Source organism: Aotus nancymaae, unplaced genomic scaffold (assembly GCF_030222135.1).
Source record: "Aotus nancymaae isolate 86718 unplaced genomic scaffold, 86718_ANA_hifiasm-v0.15.2.pri h1tg000053l, whole genome shotgun sequence".
Classification (NCBI taxonomy): domain Eukaryota; kingdom Metazoa; phylum Chordata; class Mammalia; order Primates; family Aotidae; genus Aotus; species Aotus nancymaae.
Genome location: NW_026988467.1, coordinates 29,719,262 through 29,740,697, shown reverse-complemented (window position 1 = coordinate 29,740,697; position 21,436 = coordinate 29,719,262). Strand labels below are relative to the sequence as shown.

The 21,436-nt window shown below is 51.4% G+C and overlaps 1 protein-coding gene across 2 annotated transcripts in view; it reads right to left on the bottom strand.

The window, feature by feature from the left end:
• ZNF362 (zinc finger protein 362) overlaps positions 1 to 14,327 on the bottom strand; it is a 41,516-nt gene extending 27,189 nt beyond the window's left edge. Inside the window, exons 1-2 of one of the 2 annotated variants that reach the window (XM_021677138.2) lie at positions 14,147 to 14,327; positions 566 to 691 (exon numbers count right to left, since the gene is read on the bottom strand). In XM_021677138.2, the coding sequence (XP_021532813.1) occupies positions 566 to 603 (38 nt within the window). In that variant the 5' untranslated portion in view covers positions 604 to 691; positions 14,147 to 14,327. Of the gene's footprint in view, positions 1 to 565; positions 13,199 to 14,146 lie in introns of those variants that run through there. The other variant, XM_064363662.1, reaches the window with a different exon arrangement.
• Positions 14,328 to 21,436: the final 7,109 nt, after the last annotated feature.

Genomic DNA, 21,436 nt, shown 5'->3' with positions numbered 1-21,436 from the left:
TCCTAGGCCTGGAGGCTGGACTTGAAGCAGTGGGTGATGGGACAGAATCCGTGGTTGAGAAAGGCCCCTCTGAGTGCCCAGTGTAGAAAAACTAGAAAGGCCAGGAGAAGAGGCAGCAGGAAGCCCCTGGGAAGCAGAGCAGAGAGACAGGGGCTGCACCTGGGCCAGGGAGGAGAGCGGCCAAAGAGGCCTGGAGCTGGAGGCCAAGGAAGCATGCAAGGGGCCCCCACAGTGGAGCCCAGGAGGCCCAATGGATACCAGTGCTGACAAATACAGCCACAGGAACATGCGGACAGACAGCACCAAACCCAGACACACATGACAGATACAGACCTGTGGCCCCAAACATGGACTGATGGGGACCCAGCAGCTGCCGTGAGGAGGAACCCACAGCCACCAAGACACAGGAGGCTGCTACAGGAGGGTAAGCACACACCTCCCCCAGGGCAGACCCAGAGGGTGGCAGAGGGGGCACTCAGGGAAGGTGGAACAAACACAATGCTTTAATCCCCCAAAGAACAAACCCTCATTGACAGAGTGCAACCTGGAATCACAGGCTCCTTACCTAGAGTGTCCTTTCCCACTTGGTGAACTTCTACTCATCCTTCAAGACCCAGCTCAAGTGTTCCCTCTTCTACGGAGCTTTCCCTGAACCCCCAGCCAGTCACTTCCTCTGTGTTCCCAACAGCACCTTGTATATGGGAATAACAATAACAATAATAACAACAATAATAGTAATAAAGTGCCAGCTACCATTGATTTCAACATCTGTGTTGAGTATGTTATGATTCACGTCACTGAATTTTCCCAATGACTCTGTGAGATGCACACGTAACAGAAAAAAGTGCAGCTCAGAGAGATTGACCAACTTGCCCCAAGTCACACAGCTCGTAAGGGATGGAGTTAGGATGCCACCCAGATCTGACCCAGCACTGTAGGGCCAACTGCACTCCAGTGCAGTTATATTTTCCTGGGTGTCCTCCCCACTGGACTTCAAACTCTTCACAAGTAGGGTTGGTGCTCATTCATTTCTGCCGGCCTCTAGCCCAAGGTGGCCACTTCCAATGGACTGGGAACTGTACCAGGATATTTTACAGCCATATTTTACTCTCGTAATAGACCTATTGTACCGATTAGGAAACTGAGGTCCAGAGAGGTTGAGCAAGTTGCCTAAGGTCACAGAGCTGAGTCTGAGCTTGAAACCAGGTCTGTTTATCACCCTGTCCCAAAAGGGTGTCTCTGAGGCCAGCCCAGCAAGGTCCACGGCGGGGAATTAAGTTGGGGGTACTGAGGAAGGGGTACATCAAGTGTCAGGCCCTGCCACCTGGAGACATTCAGACCTGGACAAATGGACACAAAGAGGACAGGCAGTCCAGGGAAGGGTGTAGTGAGCCTCACCCACTGCAATGCTGAAGAGTTCACTAAAGCAACTTACAGCCCAATCCACAGACATTAAAAAATGAGATTTGGCTGGGCAAGTTTCATGTCTGTAATCCCAGCACTTTGGGAGGCTGAGGCAGGAGAATCGCATAAGCCCAGGAGTTTGAGGCTGCAGTGAGCCATGATCACACCACTACACTCCAGCCTGAGTGACTGAGCGAGAACCCATCTTTAAAAAGAAGAGATTTGCCCAGACCCCATGGCCACATGGGAACTAGCTCCTCACAAAGCAAATGCGAGAGAGCAGGACTCCAAACTGTCTGGACACTATTACAAAGGAGGCAAAAATAAAAACCTGCGTCAGAAAAAGCAAGCTTCAGGGAGCCACACCCAGAGGGAGGCTGGCAGCAAGGCGGGAGGCAGCTGGGGCCAATCTTGGTCTTTGTCTTTGTTTCTCTGATTTCCAAATTCTCAGTAACACCATTCAGTTGCTTAATGAAAACAATAAATTCATTCTTAAAAAATGAAAGAAAGTAGTTGGTAGCCCAGTGCAGGCAACAGATGGAGGATCCAGAGGCATGGGGCAGGGGGAGGTCAGGGTCAGCTGCTGGTGGGCAGGCAGTTGACTGCTGCATGCCAGGCCCTGCACAGCCCCCAGCCTCAAAGCACGCACGTGGAGGGTGGGTGTCAGGAAGAGCTACCTGGAAGAGGTGGCATTCAATCTGCACCTTGACACTGGTTAGGAGCCTACAGGGTGGGAGAGAAGAAGGTCTACAACACCTCCTGGCCCTGATCCAGGCCCCCTTCACCTCTGGCCTCAGCTATTCTAAGAGCCTCCTCACAGGTTTCCCCACCCCCACCCTCATCTTCCACTCCATTACTGCAGTCACTGTGATTTTAATAAAATAGAAAATCACAACCCTGACCTTCTAAGAACCCTCCATAGCTCCCTACTTTCCTCCAGACATGTGTGGCTCCCGCCAATCTCTCTGGCTGTTCCACTTTGTACTGCCCAGCCAGACTGACAGTCTCCCCTTTCCCCCAGGGCTCCGCTTCCCTTCTCACCTTCCCACCTTCCACAGGCTGCATCCTCTCTGCCCTCCCCATTTCACTGGTGAATTCCAGTGCATCCCTCAGGCCCCAGCTTACAGGCCACCTCTTCCTGGAAGCAATCAGGGACTGCTCTGCCTCCATGCCTGGGCTGAACTGTGTGCTCTCCTCTCTGCTCCCTTTGTACCCTGCATTTCCAACAGCAGAACACCTCTCACCCCATGTTGTCTGTTTGCTCATCCATCTCTGCTGCTGGACATGCGCTCGTTTGGGGAGGGATCATGGCTGAATTATTTATCTTTTAAGCCCCGAAGAGCATCAGATAAAGGTTTGGATTAATTAATCAATTACTTAATAATCAGGGTGGGGGGGACTCAAAGGGCTGTGGCCTGGTAGAAGGAAGCCCCCTCCCCCTCCTCCGAGTCCCCTCCACCCACTTTGGCACTGTGTTGTCCCCTGTGTTACACTGTCCCCTCTTTCCTGTATCTAAGTCCTGTCTTCCTAATTGACCCAAGGGGCTATGTGTATTCTCTAAAGACTAGCTGACCCAAAAAGGATGGTAACAGATAATAAACACAGAAAATGGTTCAGCTTCCCTAGCAGTGAAAATTCAATGAGTTTCACCTGTCAAAATAGCAACAAGAAGCAAGAAAATGCTAACACCTAATACTGATGAGGGTATGGTGAAATTGGCATGCCATGTATTATTGGTGGGAGTGTAAATTGTAACAATCATTTCTGAAAACAATCTGGCATGAATTTGTCAAGAGCTCTAAAAATGTCCAAACTTCCTAGCCTAGTGATCCCATTCTTGGTCATCCATCCCCAGAAAATAACCCAAATATAGAAAAAGTTCTATGCGCAAAGCTGTTTGCGTCAGTGGTTTTTTTTTTTTTTACAACCGCAAAAACCTGGAACAGCCAAAATTTTAAACAGCTTCTGTGTATGTCATGTTACTTGGTGACCTAGTCTATGGTTGTTAATAACAACCAATATTACTGGCCTCGTAATGACTCATTTAACACTCACATCAGCCTATCAGGAACTGAAGGCACAGAGAGATCAGGAAATTTGCCCAAAGTCAAGCAGTTATGTGTAGGATTTTAATCCAGATAATCAGGCCCTAAAGCCCATACTGACCACTGGATCCAGTCACTTAAAAAATACTCGTGATACAACAACAGTCAGAGGGGAAAGGGGAAGATTTTTTAAAACTGCACATATAGACAGAGCAATGACATCTATATAAAAACTGGGTGCTGAGAGAAAAGAGGGAAAGAAGACACCAAAATGCTAATAGGGGTGATGTTTCCGGCTTGGAGCAGGGGCAGAGATGGGGTGGGTTTTTATTTATTTCATATCCCTGTTTTCTAATTTTTCGGCATGTCACAGCTGATGAGGCGACAGGCCTGGAAGAGTACTCTTATGTGACTTTTTAAGGGAATATTTTTAATAAAACCAAAAGTTAAGCAAGCTTTGGCAAAGCAAGACACCCCAAATCCCAGCCCACAGCCCCACAGAGGATTCTGGCCTCAGGCCCTGCAAGTTTACCCAGGAGAGCAGGGCTCAGGGAGGGACAGGGGCCTGCTCAAAATCCCACAGCAAACCTCCAGTCCCACCTATGACCCCAGACAGGAGAACAGTCAGGAAGGGACTCCTGGTCCTATCCAGGGGCCCCAGTGGGGAGGATCAGGCTGAGGGACAGCCTGCCCAGGGTACTAAGTCTACTGCTTAAAATCCTTCTTGGATTCCCATTACTTTTGGAGTCCAGTTCAAACTACACAGCCTGATGCTCGGGCTTTTGCCAAGAAGGTCCCCTGGCCATGCTCATGTCACCAGGCGTGCCCCTCAGCATCCAACCCTCCAGCATCAGGGCCCCTAGACCCCTTGAACAAGGTGCTCTGATGTGCCATGCTGTTGCACAGGCTGAGTCCCTCCATCTGGGACCCACACCACCCAACTGGAACCCTGCCCTCAAAACTCAGCTCAGCTGGCACTGCCTTGAGGAACTGTCTGGTTATCTGGTTAATTGTCCAGTCCCCCAAGTAGGCTGTGGGCTCCCCAAAAGCAGGGCTTGGTCTGGTTCTTGGTTACAACCCCTAGCCCAACACAGCCCCACAGCTCACGCAGGTCTTCCCTACTGTCTCAACTTAAAGGTCACTTTTGATGTTTCCCACATAGGAATTGGGCTACTCTGTTATGCATTCCCATGGTCCCCTGCATTCTCCCTACCCCACCACTGTATTAATACCATGCCTCTAAATATATCTTAGGCCTATCTCCCCATCAGCCATCACTACTGCAGCCCCAGAGCCCAGTGCCAGCCACTCAGTAAGGCCTCAAGTGCCTAGCATACACTGGGTACTCAACAGATGTTCACTGAGGGAATCGATGAGGAGGGGTCTTTCCATGTGTGCCGTGAAGACTCAGAAGTCTGCCAGGAGAGCCGGTGCAGCAGAGGGGCAGTGTGGGCAGAAGCTGGAAAACTGCTAACTCCCTGGGAGAGCAAAGTTTTGTCAAACATAGGTCCCTGCCCCCAGAGAGGGGCAACAGCTACTGCTGCAGTTGGGCTGGGAGGGAAAGGAGGGTAGTGGCAGCCTTCTCAGGAGGGTGAACTCATCTCACTGGGAAAAACAGACTTCAGGAAGGTGGGGCTTACTGCTGGGGGAAGGGGAAATTTCAAGAGAAATGCCAGAGGAGAGCATGGCAAGTAGAAAGAACTGCATGTGCAAAGGCCCTGAGGCAGGAAAGCATGCTGCATCACGTGGGTCAGGGATACAGTGCAGGAATTCACAAGGGAAGAAGGGTGGGGTGGCTGGAGCTGTTCATAAAGGACCAGAGTTCCAAGCTAAGGTGCTCCAGTGAAAGACCATGGCGGGGACACGGGAGGTCCCCGAGCAAGGGAGGGCCATGGCCAAGGTTTTCAATGGACAAGTTGTTATGGGGCTAGAAGGATGGCCTGGAGGGGATAAGCAGATGGTCTAGGAGAGGGAAACTGAGGCTTCCCATCTTTCAGGCTCCTGAGACATGCTCAGTTTGCCTCCCATGGCCCCTCTGCCTTCCACGTACTGCCACTCCATGCAGCCTAGAACCCTGAGCCCCAGCTGCTTCACCCCACCCCAGTCTCAAGACCTTGCCCAGACCTGGCCAGCCCCAGAAACTCATTGCTGAGAACTTCCTTCCCCAGGAGGAAAGAGGCTCCCGGGGTCCTGGATCCAATTAGGCCGGGTTTCTGCAGCCCCGCGGGGTTGGGAAGGGCTGCTTTCATTGTGGTGGCATGGCTGATCAGAGGGTGGGGGGCTGCTGCTGGCTGTGCCCAGGTCAGTGGGAGCTGGGAGGCTGCCCCTTCTCCTCACTGTCCCTCCCTCTCCAACACCCTCATCCTCTGGGCCCCCATTCCCACCTCCAGCCACCCAGAGACACCCAGGGTGGTTGGTCCTCTCTGGGAGCCTCAGTGCCCACATCTAGGGAAGGGGCCATGATACCCTCTCAGTTCCGAGAGAATGTTCTGCAGGCTTGGAACACATCCCTCTCCCTACTTCTATTTCTCCTGGGGACCCCCTGCTCCCATCCCCACAGGGAACTCCTTCTGCCAGCATGAAATGATGATGGTAATAATAATAATAGTTCCTTCCTCCACACCAGGCACTTTAAGATACTTTACAAGCATTTCTCACTCTGGCTCCTAACAACCCCATGAGGTAGATGCTGTGAGTGTTTTGAAATATAACATATATTCAGAAAGATGCTTAGAACATGAACGGACAGTTTAATGACTTATAAAGCACATATCCAGGAAACGTAAGAAGCCCTCACCCTGGGCCCTTTCTCAGTTTCAATCCCCACATGTCCCCCAAGCTTCTATGGTCATCGCTCCTTTGGTTGGGGTCAGGAATGAGGCTCAGAGAGGTAGTAACCTGCCCAAGGTCATGCATCTGGTGCCAGCAGAGGTAACAGAACCCTCTGGCAATTCCATTTTCTCTCTGGGCCTCCTTTCCTGCCTCTATAAAGTGAAGGGGTTCAACCAAATCATAGCCTGGGCTCCTGGACCCTTAAAAGGGAAATTTGACAGCTGAGAGTTAAAAGTATGGATTCTGGAGCCAAATAGCCCCAGCTCAGGCCCTTGGGATTGTTACCTAAATCTCCAAGCCTCCATTTTCTCATCTGTAAACTGGGGATGATCATGGTATCTCATGGGTTGTACTGAGGACAAAATGAGCTAATATGGATAAAATCTTTCGAACACTGCTTGACACATAGTCAGGGCTCCTAAACAGTCAGCTGCCTTTCTGCCATTGCTGTTGTTAGGTTCTCCAAGGCCTAAGGGAGACTTCCCCAACATTCCAATGACCCACATGGAAATCTGACCAGCCAGTGATGCCATCTGGGGTCGCAGTAGCTCTGGGTGGCCTTCAGGACCCACAGGGGCCATTCTGCTGACTGACAGAGATCCAGGTCTGAGATTAACTGAAAACAGGAAAGCCAACTGCTGGACCCTGGCTCTGGCCCGGCCCCCAGGAGCTTTCTAGACAGGTCTCAGGGGTCCTGGACAGGGAACTCCTGGCAGGTGGTCAGAAGTCTGTTGTATCCCAGGACCTCCATTGCAGCAGCCTGTGGGGAAGGCCAAACAGGCCTCCAGCCTGGGGTGCAGGCCAGCAGACAGAGAAAGGAGAGGGGAGGGTGTGGGATGGACAAGTGGCTTGTGGGGAACAGGCCACGGAAGACAAGCCAGACTCAGCCTCACCTGCTGCCTCATCTCCTGCACCTTCCCCAGGTCCCAGTAACACCACCTTCTCCATGTCCTGGATTTCTCACTTCAGGGTCTCTGCCCAGGCCATTCCCTCTGCTCCTCTCCCATCATCAGTCATCATAGTGACCAAAATCTCTAATCTCAATCATCATGTGGCCGGGCGCGGTGGCTCACACCTGTAATCCCAGCACTTTGGGAAGCCACGGTGGGAGGATCACCTGAGGTCAGGAGTTCCAGACCAGCCTGGCCAACATGGCGAAATCCTGTCTCTACTAAAAACACAAAAATTAGTCGGGTGTGGTGGTGCCTGCCTATAATTCCAGCTACTCTGAAGGCTGAGGCAGAACTGCTTAAGCCTGGGAGGCAGAGGTTGCAGTGAGCCAAGATTGTGCCACTGCAATCCAGCCTGGGTGATAGAGTGAGACTCCGCCTCAAAAAAAAAAAAAAAATCATCACCATCATTTGTGTGATCTTTTGTATAGTGCCTGTCTACCTCCGCTAGGGTAGGAACCATATATACATCAGTTTTCCTCCCATCTATCACCATCTAGCACAAGGCCTAGATATAGTAAATGCTCAAGAAATACTAGTGAATGAAGGCAGGAGATGGAAACAAGCTGCCAGCTTCACCGTTTCCAGCAGATCTAGGCCAGGTGTGGGTGTAGGTGTGAGTGCAAGGGTGTGTATAAGACATGCTGCACAAGGCCCAGAATTTGAGGCTATGTTATCTCAAGTGTAAATGATTGTGTGCAGGCAAGACTCATCTACATGTAAAAACACACATGTGCATGAGCAGGCCTGGATGAGCAGAACTGTGTACAGATGAACACCATGCATGTGACAGAATGTGCAGATGATCAAGCACATGGCTGCACGCTGTTTCCCAGGAGAGTGCATGGTGTGTGCCTGGGTGTACAGTCCTGCCAGTGGCAAGAGTGCCTGCACGTGCTCCTGTGTGATGTGTGTACCGTGTGTGCATGCACACTCCAACAGACACGCCTCCTAAACTCCTGGCTCCTAGAGGTCCAGGTCAGGACATCTCTGGTGGCAGTTCTGAAATAGCAGAGGAGTGCCCCACATTGGCAAGGATGGTGCAGGAAGTACGCTCAGGGTGGGTAATGGAAAAGCTAATAGTGTGGATATGTATGAACGTGTGTATTTGAGTGCGTTGAAGGGCTGTACCCCCTCTCAGGCAGGTGTCCCCCCACAGAGCCCTAGAACCTGGAATGGCCAGCTAGACTATCCCCTCCAGAATCCTAAAGTCTTTGCCCAAAGTTCAGAAAAGGACACAGATGGTGGGAACCCCACCAAGGGTATCCTTGTGAACACATCGATGAGGCGGAGAACAAGGCAGGACCCCTTAGGCCCTAGAGCCAAATCCCTTGGCCTTCCCTACACACCTTATTCATTAAAGACACTATTCAGCCACCTCCCCCAAATTCCACCCAGTCTCCAAAGCCCAGTTCCAGCCCCAGGTTCTAGAAAGCCATCCCCACCACCATGGCCGCAACTCACTCCCAATGCAGCTGGCTTCCTCAATTTCCCCCCAAGTGCCAGGCACACCCTGTGCATCCAAAAATGTTGCCCCTATTGTACAGGGGTAGCTTATCTGCTAGAGAAGAAGCAGCTATTCTATTGAGGGCCTTCCCCTGCCTTTGAACCCTGAGGCAGGTATTGTGGCAGCCTCTGGGCAGACAGAGATGCACATGGCCTTGGACAAGGCCTGCTCTTCTCCCTTCCCACTTCAGTTTCCCCAATGGGTAGAACGAAGTTTGGCTACATGATCTGGGACATCCACATCTCTCCTAATAGTGCATGACTTTAGATCTCACATGATTCTCCAAGAATTGCATATATAAATGTCATCAGATACAGACTTTATTGGAGAGATAACGGTGTCTCCTTTTCCTGAGCACACCAAGCCTGACCAATTACCCCTGGATGAGTGCCGAGCACCAGGCTAGAGAGATAGGAACTCGGAAATCCTGAGGGTTCACGTGGTCTTTATGCACCCATTCATTCATTCTTACATTCAACACTGCACCGAGGCTGTCTGCCTTTCTTCCCACAACCCAGTGGGAAGAAAGAGGCTACTGAAACCAGGAATTCACAAAGTCAAAGGCACTGGGAAACCATGACACTAACATCACTTCCCAGGCATTATTCACAAGGGAGGTGCAGCACTTTACACCTTGTAAAGAAGGAAAACTTCCTAGCAATGTGAGCTTTCTGACAACAGGAAGCTAGGTGGCCTGGTTAGGCGGGAGCTCACTAAAGGGAGGTTTCTAGGCAGAGATCAGAGGCCCTTTTAACAAGAGTATGAGAAAGAATTCCCTGCTCTGTGCAAGGGTCCAGTGAGGTTGGGCTGAGAGATTCTAAGAAGTCCTAGTGTGCTAGGTTCAAATTCCAACAACTGCTCCACAAAGCAAGTTACCTAAATCTCTCTGTGCCTCAGCTTCCTCACCTGTAAATATGTTAAATTTATAAAGGCTTTAAGAACATGGCATGGGGGCCGGGTGCGGTGGCTCACACCTGTAATCCAAACACTTTGGAGGCCAAGGCGGGTGGATCACCTGAGGTCGGGAGTTCAAGAACATGGCATGGCACAAAGGAGCACTCTGTGATGCTAAATAAGACAGTGAGAGTCCACTTGGTAAGATTCTAAACCTAAGACTGGATCGTGCTATCATGCTAAGAATCCAAGCGTCAAAGGTTCTGAGCTGGAAAGCTTCTCAGATGCTAAAGCTCTGAGATTGGAAGAGACTAGGATTCTTAGATTCATGATTTAATCATCTCATTATTTCCTAACTACAGCCCTGAGTCTCCCAAGGGGGAGGAGAAGACAGCCCTCGGTGTAACTTCATCTCCCAGGCAATGCCAGGCCATCAGGACTGCTGCCACACCTGGACTCCCGAGTGTTTCCTCACCTCTACAAAAGCCCCAGCCACGCCACGCCAGAACCACCTGCTCACTCACACACATGGCGCTTCAGCATGTTCTAGTGGTGTAGGCAGGCAAGAAGTGCAAATAAATAAATGAGAAGGTTTCAGACACTGGTGAGAGCCACAAGAGAAAATAAAAAGGGGCTGATGTGAGATGACAGTTGGAAGCTATTTTAGAGCAAGTGGTCCAGGCAGACCCTCTGAGGAGGTAACATTCAAGTAGAAACCTGTGAAACAAGAAGGTGTCAGCCATGTAAACACTCAGAAAAAAGCCATGGGGGAGGGAGGGGGGGATGTGCAAAGGCCCTGCCACCAGGCTTTGTGAATTCAAGGTGCAGAACGAAACTGGTATGTGGCTGAAGGTAGCAATGGGATGCGGGGAGCTGAGGGTGAGAGGTGGGCACAGCCTGGCCTATGAAGGGCCCTGTAGGCCCAGAAAGTACTTTGGATATTTTTTCTTCTAAATGCCTAGGAAACATTTGAAGAGTTTCAGCAGGGAAATACAAAGCAGACCAGGGCTTGCAGGGTGCCCAGATCATCTGTCTCACTCTGAAACCACCACCACGGTTCTCAAAATCATGGCAGGGCCCAAGACAGTAATCGACAATCCTTATAACTCAGTGGGTACATACTGAGCTCCCACTGCATGCCTGGCCAGGGTGGGGAGACATGTCATATACTGTCTTGATATCACTCCCAACAACCCATGAGAGATTCACAGAAAGCATCCCATTATAGAGTTGAGGAAACTGAGGCTCAAAGACGGAAAGAATGTGCTAAAAGTCACAGAAGCCATGTGATAAAATGGGACTTGAACTCAGGACCCAGGTCTATCATCGTGATGGTGTATGGAACTCCTCTGGTGTTTTCAAGTCTTCCATTCTCTGAGAGCCCTCCCCTGGGGACTCAAGTAGGTGCCCGGTGAACACTGCCCTGGCTAGTGCTTCATGCACCTGCGGTCTCACCTCTTCTCCCTTATTGCCTTTAGAGCCCTGGAGGACTACACTTGATCTCACATGTCTGTCCAGTGTGGGCTGGGTGAGCTAAGGATTGCATGGAAGCACAGATGGATAGACTACTGAGATGACTAACCAATAAACTAATGAATGGATGAGGAAAGAATAAAGGAATAATCTGGCAACAAATGAATGAATAAAATAGCCCATGGCAGAAGAAGGAATAAATGGCTCCACATTTTACAGAGGGATAAGGCAGGAAAGTGTCTGCTCAGGGAAGGGCTAGGGCCAGCCTGACTTGAGACCCAGTTCCCACCTCACCCACACACCTGCTTCCTCCTTTCCACATGAGACCAGCTTGCCTCCAATCCCCAAGACTGCAGATAGCCTATTTCTCAGTCCCTGGGACAAGCCCATATCTCCAGGGAGCGCTAGCCATTATTCCACACCATCACCAGCACCACCACCCATTAGCAACTCCCACCCTCCTGGGGCCTGTGCAGCCTGGCAATGGGTAGAGAGGCTCACTGTCCCTCTGGGTGTCACAGAGGAAGGAAGGCAGGAGATCAGGGTCTGGTTCTGAGACCTGACTGAATCACTGACTTCCAGCCAGTGGCTTCCCTGTTCTGAGCCCAGGTAACCTCCTGACATGAGCCTTTACAATTCTGACATTCTTTGGGTGGGGTGGGCCTCTGGATTTTTACAGTCACTGGGTTCAGCAGAAGAATTAGAGAGACCAAAACCTAGAAGATTCCTTCCCACGAGCACCAAAGTCCACCTGGGAAAAGGCCAGGCAAGGAGCCTCCAGGCCTAAGTTTAAGCCTCCTCTGCCACCGTTCAACCTCTCTGAGTCTTGGTTTCCTTATAATGAGGTTCATTATCCCCACTGGGATAATTTCACTCTAACTGAGTTTCTGGGAGAGCCTGGTGTGATAACTACCACATCACACTGTGCAAACTGTAAAGTTCAATTCTCTCAGGGAGGATTATGATGGCAAGGGTAGGAGGGAGTGAAGGATCATGCTGTCCCATTCTAGTCACGTTCTGTTCAAAACGGATTTTCCAGGGGTCCAGCCCCCCAGTGGAGAACTTCGGAGGGAGCCCAGCAGTGGGAGCCTGAACACCCAGGTCCTGGGCTCAGTCTCCTTCTACCTGGTAGTGTGACTTCAGGCAAGTCACTTCCTCTCTCTGAACCTCAGTTCCTCCATCTAAAAACTACCTGGTTTGATACCCTCTGGCCAAGGCATGCCAAGTTCCACAGCCCTGAACTCCTAGCCCCAACTTTCAATTCCTGACTCTGTTTCTTGGGAGCTAACTCTGTCTACTGGAGCCAGGACACAGACTAGGAGTAAGACTAGAAGGGTCTCCCCTCCAAGAAATGCTGGAGTAGTGGGTAGGGGAGAGGCCAGGCCCAACACTGCCCCAATGCCTTGGACAGCACTAGCCACCACGGACCTTGTGGGCCTGGCCTTCAGACCCCCGCTCAGCAACCTGCAGAGCCAACAGGCCCTGACCTGTCCAGCAAGATACTTCAGGAACTTAACCGAAATCCAAAGTGCTTCCACCTCCAGGGCGCAGGGCAGGAGTGGCAGAAAGGAATAAGAGCCTACCACAGGGATGAGGCTCACACTGAGGGGGACTAGCAAACCAGACTACCTTTCCTGCCCCTCCCCTCAGATGGGACCCACTGGGCTGCAGGCCTGCACCCAACCAAAAGTTCACCATACGGTGGGGTAAGGGAGTCATTACCACCAGCTGCCACCTCTGGGGGTAGAAGGTCTACCAGGTTGGGGAGGAGGCTCTCCAACAGCAAAGGGCCAAGCCCACTTGCCTGAGGGTCCAAGGGTCACCCCAAGGCCTGGGCCGGATTCCAGCCTACAGGGGGGTCCTGGCCACCCATGAAGGAGACAGGCCCACTGCCACACACATAGCTCCCGAAGGTTCCACACTGCTCCAGGGCAGGGTTGTGGGACAGCAGGATTATTTCCTCAAGCCAGGGGTCTTTGCTGGAAACCCTGGGCCCACTCCAAGCCCCTCTTGCCGGCCCTCTCTCCCCCAGATCTGAGGATCTAGTTCCTTACAATGCCATGTTTATAAGCCCCTTCCAAAAAATGTTTCCCAGTTCCCCCAAAACTCCCATCCCCAACCCTCCACATCCCCCCCGCCCCGACTCCCCCAGGCCCCAGCAGCTCTGAGGAAACCGGCAGTTAACTTTTCCCAAAAATCCTGCAAAGGCAGCTGGCTGGGGGAGAAACGGGCCTCGAGATCCTTTCGCGGCATTTCACCGCCTTCCAAAAAAAAAAAAAAAGAAAGAGAAGAAAAGCAAAGCAAACTTTCGGAGTTAACTTTAAATTCCCAGCCCTCCCCCCCCAAAATCGCCCGGCAGCTTCCCTTTTTTTTCTTTAAAGTGCAATTGCATTGTGTCTCACCTCCCCGAAAGGCTCGCAGCTCTCGCCAAAGAAAAGGAAAAAAGCCAACCCTTCGGGTGCCCCCTCTGCTTCCAGCCGCCTCTCCCACATTCTCAGACAGTTTTATTAAAATTTTCAGACAAAAGAAAAACAAAAATGGCAGCCTGGCTTATTTTTAAAACAGGACAGGGACGCCATATTCTGCAGATCTGCAAAAAAAAGGGAGAAATCCGGCACTGGCCGCTCCACCGGGCCGGCTGCAAAGTGCGCGAACCGCGCCGTTTGCAATCCGTTTATTTGCATTAAGCCCCATGAATCATTGTTTACCGGAGAATTGCAGCAGGGTTTGAATAGCCCGGCTTAAGAAAAACACACACACGCGCGCGCACGCACACACACACACACACGCACACACACTCGGAGACCAGCCCCAGACACGCCGCGGGAGACACTTCCTACCCCGCACGCCCCGCCGCTGCCGCCGCCGCTCCGGGCCGGGACCGAGGCGCAGGCTGCCCCGGGCCCTCAGAGCGCCCCGGCCCGCGCTGACAGCGCCCGCGCCCCGGCCCGGCCCCCGCCCGCAACTCGGCGCAACTTTCCCGCGGGCAGGCGCCAGCCGCCGCTGGGCCCGCTTCCCGCGCGCCCCGGGCCCGCACGGACCTGGCTGTGCTGGCGGCGCCTCCGGGACGCGGCCGCAGCCCCGCGCCCGGCGGCCCGAGCAGGGCCGGGCTGGGGCTCCGGCTCAGGCTCCGGGCTCGGGCTCGGGCTCCGGCTCCGGCTCCGGCTCCGGCTCGCTGCGGAGCCGCGCGCAAACCTTCCGGGTCGCCTGCTGTTCACTTCTGGGTTCTGCAAGCGCCGCCGCGGCGGCGGCGGCGGCGGCGGCGGGAGGTTGGGTCTGCAGCGCCGCGCGGCCCCCCGTGCGCTCGGCGAGCCCCCGCGCCAGGCGCCCGGCTCCGGGGGGGCCGCGTCGGGCCCCCGCCTCTCCGGCTGCGCAGCCCGTCCGGCCCCGGGGGCTCCTGAGAGTGGGCAGCGCCGGGCTCTGGCTACGGCACGCGAGGGGAGGGGGCCGGGCGGGGGGCGGGGGCGGGCCGCGCACTGGGGGCCCCACTCGGGCCCCGGGGCCTCGTCTCGCGCTCGCCACCGCCGCCTGGCAAAGTTGCGCTGCGCCCCCCGCCCGCGCCGCGCCGGAGGCAGAGCCACAAAGGAACTCCTCGCCCCCCTCCGCCCGCCCGAGCCGCGCGGGGAGGGCACCGGCGCCCGGCCCTAGGACAGCCCCTTCCCCAGCGCGGGGGCTCCCGGGGCCCCGGCGGCCGCGGCCATTGTCCCGCCCAGGCCCGGCGGCCGCCTTGCCACCCCACTCCCGGGTGATGGCGGGCTGAGGACCTGGGCCTGGCGTTCCACGGCCCTGACCAGGCCGAGCCCACGCGGTGCCAGGTTGCCCCTGGGGGTTTCCCTCGAGACGGCCGCCTGGAGGGGACCCCCAGAATGGACCCTCACACCTGGTAACAAACGACCGTGCTCAAAATCCAGGCAGATTTTTTTTTTTAAGACGAGGACATTGGGGTGGTGAGAAGTTTGCACAGGCCCGGCCACCCGTTCCTGGCCCTAGGCCGGATCCCCAACGGATAGGACGGCCTGAAGCTGGCAGCGGCTCTTCTCGCAGTCTATCAGAGGTGGCACCGGCTGTCCCCCGGCTTCAGACCTCAGAGCCATCTGTGTAACTCCTCCTCCCGCCTCACCCTCCCCAGCCAATCAGTCACCAAGTCCTCCTGATTCGGCCTCCCGAGCTGTGTCAGCTTCCAAACTTCACTTCTACCTGAGGAGGCAGCCGGTTCCTGGATCCCTTCACCGGCTTAGATTTCTATGGCACCCACCACCACCCGACCGCTGGGCCAGGATGGATCAGGGCTGGCCCTCGTCTCAGGGAGCGCACAGTACCCGGGGAAGGGGCACACAGATAAACAATCATCTGCCAGTGTTTGTCCTCCAGGAAGCATTTCAAATTCAATAAATATTCATAAGGACCTACTAAACATCAAACGCCGCGCTGGTTGGCTGGGAGCACAGCTATTAAAAGAATGGACAATGCCCCTACCCTCACCGAGATCCTAGTCTAGCACAGGATGGCAAACGCTGTGAGCAACTCAAAGACAGGGCCTATGGGGGCTGCTTGTTTTCAAGCCCCAAGCCCCAAGCACAGTGCCTGACACAGAGCAGGGGGCACAAGAAATCTGTGTGGCATGAATTAGTTAGAATGTTAAAGCATGGTGGGAGAACACAGAAGAGGACACTCTTTTTCCCAGAAAGGGGGAGAGGGTTTCAGAAATTGGCTCTGAGGTCCACAAGGTGGGGAAGAAAGGAAGGCCTTCCAGTTTCCAGAAATGAGGATAATCAGAGGACCAACCCATTGTTGAGAAATTCAATGAGATAGTAAGTTAATAAATGGGGGGAAAGAGACAAATTGCCTGTGCAGAAGAATTCCAAATAATTTATGTAGACACTCGGGGAGGGGGAGCATCACTCTCTACTCCTTAGGAGTGGGCTGCAGAGAGTGACGTCCTCCCCAAGTGCACAGTATGGAAAGGGAGGGGAAAGGAACAACTTTATAGGGAGAAACCTGATGACTGCTACTCAGACAAGTGATCAAGGCCAAGATCAAAGGCCACAAATCATGTTGATGTGTGCTTGATACTATGTGATGAAAATGACACCTCTGTGGTCTTTCTCCCAATAACCCATAACCCCAGCCTTGTGGGAAAAACAGACTCCAATACTGGACTGTCCAACAAAATAGCTGGCTGACCAGTACCCCTGAAAACTATCAAGGTCATCCAAATCAAGAAAAGTCCAAGGAAACGTCACAGCCAGAGGAGCCTAAAGACACATAACTACTAAATGTAAAAGACATTAGTAAAAACTATCTAAATAAACTATGGACTTTAGTTATTAATGATAATGTATCAATGAAAGTCTACCAAGAATTGTAACAAATCATAACAAGTAGTAACATAAGGTATTACTCACAGGGAAATTAGAGGAGGTATATGGAAACTCTCTGTAATATCTTCTCAATTTTTCCATAAATCTAAAAATGTTCTAAGAAATAAAGGCGACTATAAATTTTTAAATTAATACCTTTAATTAATTAAGGCATTAATTTTAAAAGGTATTAATCATGGCATTACTGAGAGATTCAATGAAATAATGTCCGTCACAGCACCTAACACATTCTAAGTGCTCAGTTATGTTATCATCAATATCATTATTATTGTCATCATTCTAGGCACTTAGAACAGCATTGCAAAGGCACAGATGTTTAGAATGGAGAGGGAGATGGAAGACAGGATCCTGAAGGCCTTGAGTGCTGAGCTGGGCCTTTGGAAGGGATTTATGGGAGGAGGGTACACGCTAGCCCACCTCTGCCCCACCAGTTTCCTCCCTAACCACCTGGAAAGCTGGGCTCCAGCCAGCCAAAGTGAGCTGCCGTCTCATGCCTTGCCATCTCCCTTCTAAGGCCTTTGCATATGCTGTTTTCCTTGACGGGAACACCCTCCCTTGCCCTTTTGTCTCACCTTTTCTGGCCACCTTCAATTCATCCTTCAGGTCTTAGCTTAGACATTTTCTTAAAAGCCTTCCAGAACCTTCCAAGATGCTATTAATATGATTTGGATGGAGGCAGTTGGGGTGAGGTGCAGGAAGCTAGGGATGGAGAGACTGAGCTCAGCTCTTTGCCCCTGGCACTCATCCCCCTGTCCCCCAAATCCAGCCACACTAGATGCTGCCCCATCTCTGAACACACCATTCACCTTCATGCTGCCTGGCCTCTGCTCATGCTGTCTCCTCTGTCTGGGATTCTTAGTCCTTTCCTCTCCATCTCTTATCTCTGTAGTGAACACCTACTTATCAAGTCTTAGCTCAAGCATCACCTCCTGTGTGAAGCCATTCTAGATCCTTCGCGTGGAAAGGGCACTTTCCTCTGGTTTCCAAGATGTCCATGATCCTCCAGCCGCACTGCTGGCAACGCACTCATCGTGCTGCATCAGAATAAATGTTTGCTGAATGGATGCACAGCAAGCCCACTGTCATCCTCTCCAATTCTGCAAATCTTTGTTCTCCTCTAGGAGGCCCTCCATGGCGGTTCCAACCCATTAACCGCTCCCCTTTCTTTTTTTAGCAGTTAGCCCCTAATTGTAGTCTAACTATTGTGTGTAAGAATCAGTCTCTTGGATTAAATTCTTTAAGGAAGGAACCATGTCTCACATTTTCTGTTTTTTCACTCATTCAACAAGTATTTACAAAGCACCTACTCCAATGTTTCAGTTAGGTTCCCAGGCTCTGGAGAGGCAGCAGTGAAGAAGACCCCAGCTCTGCACAAATAGAGCTCTGTCTTAACCAGACTATGCTGCAGTAACAAAGAACTCCAAAATCTCAGTGACATAGCATAAGGGTCATTTATCACTCACTTGTGCAACATGCTCATCATGGTTCCTCTGCTTTAGTCACTCAGATACCTAAGCTGAGGGGTCCCTTCCATTTTGGAGCTGCACCCACTGGAACTCGTGACCTTCTCAGTTACCATGGCAGGAGAAAAGAGAATGGATGGCTTTTTCAGGCATGGATTTTTCACTGTTTCTGCCTGGAGGTGACATACACCCCTTCTCACCATCCATTGGTCAAGACTAGTCACATGGTCCTGCCTATTGCAAGGGAGGCTGGGAAATATAGTGCTCCTCTGGAGTGGACTGGACATAGGTGAGCTCTTCCACTGTCTGTCCCATGAGAAAGAATTTAGCAAGTAATTACTGAAGTAATGCCTTAATTAGGTCTCATAAGTGCTACAAAGAAGAGGCTGGAAGTGTCTAGAGAGTGTGAACAGCACATGCAAAGGCAACACCTTTGCAAGTCCCCACTTTCTTAGGGGAGTAGGGCAGGAAGGGAAAACTTCTACCACTTTCTCTGGGGAGACCCTGAGTATCATTTGGCACTCAGTTAAGCAGAGATATAAATGGAGCTTTGGGTAGACCATGGTTGTCCATTTAAGCTGAGACCAGGGAAGAGTATTTCCAACAGAGAGAGCAGTATGTGAAGGTTCTAGGGCAGGGAGGAGTTTGACACATGGAAGGACCAGAAAAGAAAGGGGAGCTGTGAAGTGACACTGAGGGCTAGATGTCGCAGGCAGTCTCAGATAGATAAGGGTTTTAGCTTAAGAGTAATAGGAAGTCCCAGGGAGGAGTTAAGCAGAGATGTGATATAAGCAGAGTTTTCTCCAAAAGGCCCATGTGGTTGCTGAGGAGAGAATCGACTGGAATGGGGCAGAGTAGGGAAGCGATGGGGGGCTGGGGGCAGTAAGGAGACTTTCAGAGTCCTCCAGGTGAAAGATGGCAATGGCTTGGATCTTGGCATTGGCAGAGGTGGAGAGAGAAGTGGATAAATGTGGGATTTATTAAGGAATCAGGCCTACCAGGACTTAGTGACTGATAGATGCAGGGAGTAAGAAAGCAGGAGGTATCTAGGTGACTCACGGGTTTTGCAGTCCCCATCCTGCCCAGCACAAGGCTGGCTCCATTACATTGTATCCCAATCATGTTCACCATGGGACCTTGACTTTGGACTTATCTGGGACAACCAACCCTCAGTGTCAGTTTGCAATCCTACCCCATTCTACTCCAGATTCCCTGTTCTTTCTGTCCCTTCAATGTGGCAAGCTCCTCCTTGCCTCATAGACTTCACAATCCATTCTCTCTGTTGGAAACACTTCTCTCAGCTCCTCCCTAGTCTTGGCTTAAATGTCCCTCTCTGTCATGGAGCTAGCTAACCCCCTCCTCATTCTGCAGGAGGAGGGGTGTACCTCCCATCAGAACTAAAAACTCTCTCAAGCGTCAACACATGCACTTTTCTTTCTTTTTTTTTAGTTCAACTTTTAAATTCCAGGGTACATGTGCAGGATGTGCAGATTTGTTACACAGGTAAATGTGTGCCATGGTGGTTTGCTGCACAAATCAAGCCATCACCTAGGTGTTAAGCCCAGCACCTATTAGCTATTCTTCCTGATGCTCTCCCTTCTCCTGCTCCCCCAATAGGCCCCAGTGTGTGTTGTTCCCTCATTATGTGTCCATGTATTCTTATTGTTCAGCTCCCACTTATAAGTGAGAACATTCAGTGTTTGGTTTTCTGTTCCTGAGTTAGTTTGCTGAGGATAATGGCTTCCAGCTCCATCCATGTCCCTACAAAGGACATGGTCTTGCTCCTTTTTATGACTGCATAGTATTCCATGGTGTATATGTACCACATTTTCATCATCCCGACTATCAATTAATGGGCATTTGGGTTGATTCCATGTCTTTGCTATTGAACACATGCACTTTCTACTTGGATCCCCTACAGTAGTCCTGAGAGGGAGGCTGGTCAGAACGTTATCCCCATTTCACAGTGGAAAAAACTGAGGCCAGAGAAGGGAAGTGGTTGGCTGCATTTGGGGCCAGGCCTCTACCTGAGGTCCTCTAACTCCTGGTTCAGAGTTTCTTTTACTACAGTGCCTGGTGCATAGGGGGTGCTGTATGGCATTAGCCAAGAGAATGAATGAATGAATGAGCACATGACTGTCTGCCCATTTGCTTATCTTTGCTCATTTTTTTCTTTCAAAGAGGCTGTAGATTGAGTTAATAGATTAGGTTTAAGAATCCCAGAGAGTTGTTTGAAACCTAGCTTTGTCATTTAAAGATAGTGACTTTAGGCAAGTTTCTTCCTCTCTCTGTTCAAATTAAGGATGCAAATACCTACTTCATGGAGCAGGTATTAGAAGAGAAGGTGTGGGTTAGGCCAGAGTAATGTTGGCTCCCTGTTCTTCAGGAACCTGTTCCCACCTCGCCTCCCTTGGAAAATCTTCCCTGAGAACACCAGCCTGCACTTACTCACACCCAATAAGAACCTCTCAAGCCCTTCTCATCTGCACCTCCCAAGTTATGACCCAGAGGAAAAGTGTCATTTAAACCGCAAACTAGATTCTCTGCCTTACCAGGACAGTGGCATAATTCACGTCCCCATGAAACTCAATCTCTTTGTACTCTCCCTTCCACTTTCTTGGGGGAGTGGGGCAGGAAGGGAAAAACTTCTACCACTTTCTCTAGGGAGACCCTGAGTATCATTTGGCACTCTGTTGAGCAGAGATATGAATGGAGCTTTGGGTAGAACAAGGTTGTCCGTGAGCTGAGCAGGAGATGGAGAGCTAACTTGCTCTACGTGATAAGCTGATGAGGATAATGGCCTATAAGTCTCTACATGGCATAGTTGCTGCCAACCCTTCTATCCCCAACCAGAACTGTTTTCCTACTTGGCCTCGGTGCTCCTGCCACAGAAGCCCCCTGGGGTTCACAGAAGGCATGCCGATCCCCCTTGCTACAGGGTCTTTGTACAGGCACTCCTCTCGGAATGTGCTCCCCCACCATCTCTGCCCTGTCACCTGGTAAGCTCCTCCTCACCCAACATGTTGTGGCTCAAAGCCACATACTGAGCGTGACCTTCTGCCACCTTCAGGATGCTCTCATAGCTCCGTGGACCTACCCTTCCTTTTTGCAGGCTTAGCTATAATTCTTCATTCTAATTTCTAATCATTTGCTTTGACATTTAGATTGTAAACTCAATACATATTTCTTCTTCATGCAGTAAACAGTGATGGAGATTGAATTTTTGAAGGTGAAGGGGCTCAGAAAATGAGTAAGTTGAAATATTTGAGCATTTATCTTGAAGTGTGGGGGTGATCCCTAAAATGGGAGAGCCTGAGAAGACCAGTGGCTGGCGCTGGTGGCTGAAGGACTCGGAAGAGCAGGGCTAGCCATTATTCAACTTGCTCCCCTTTGCATTGCTACGATACGTCCTCTGTCTCCTTCGACCTCAGTAAAATGACCTGCATACTGAACATGAGGTTGGCACAGAGTTACCAGGCTTGGCACG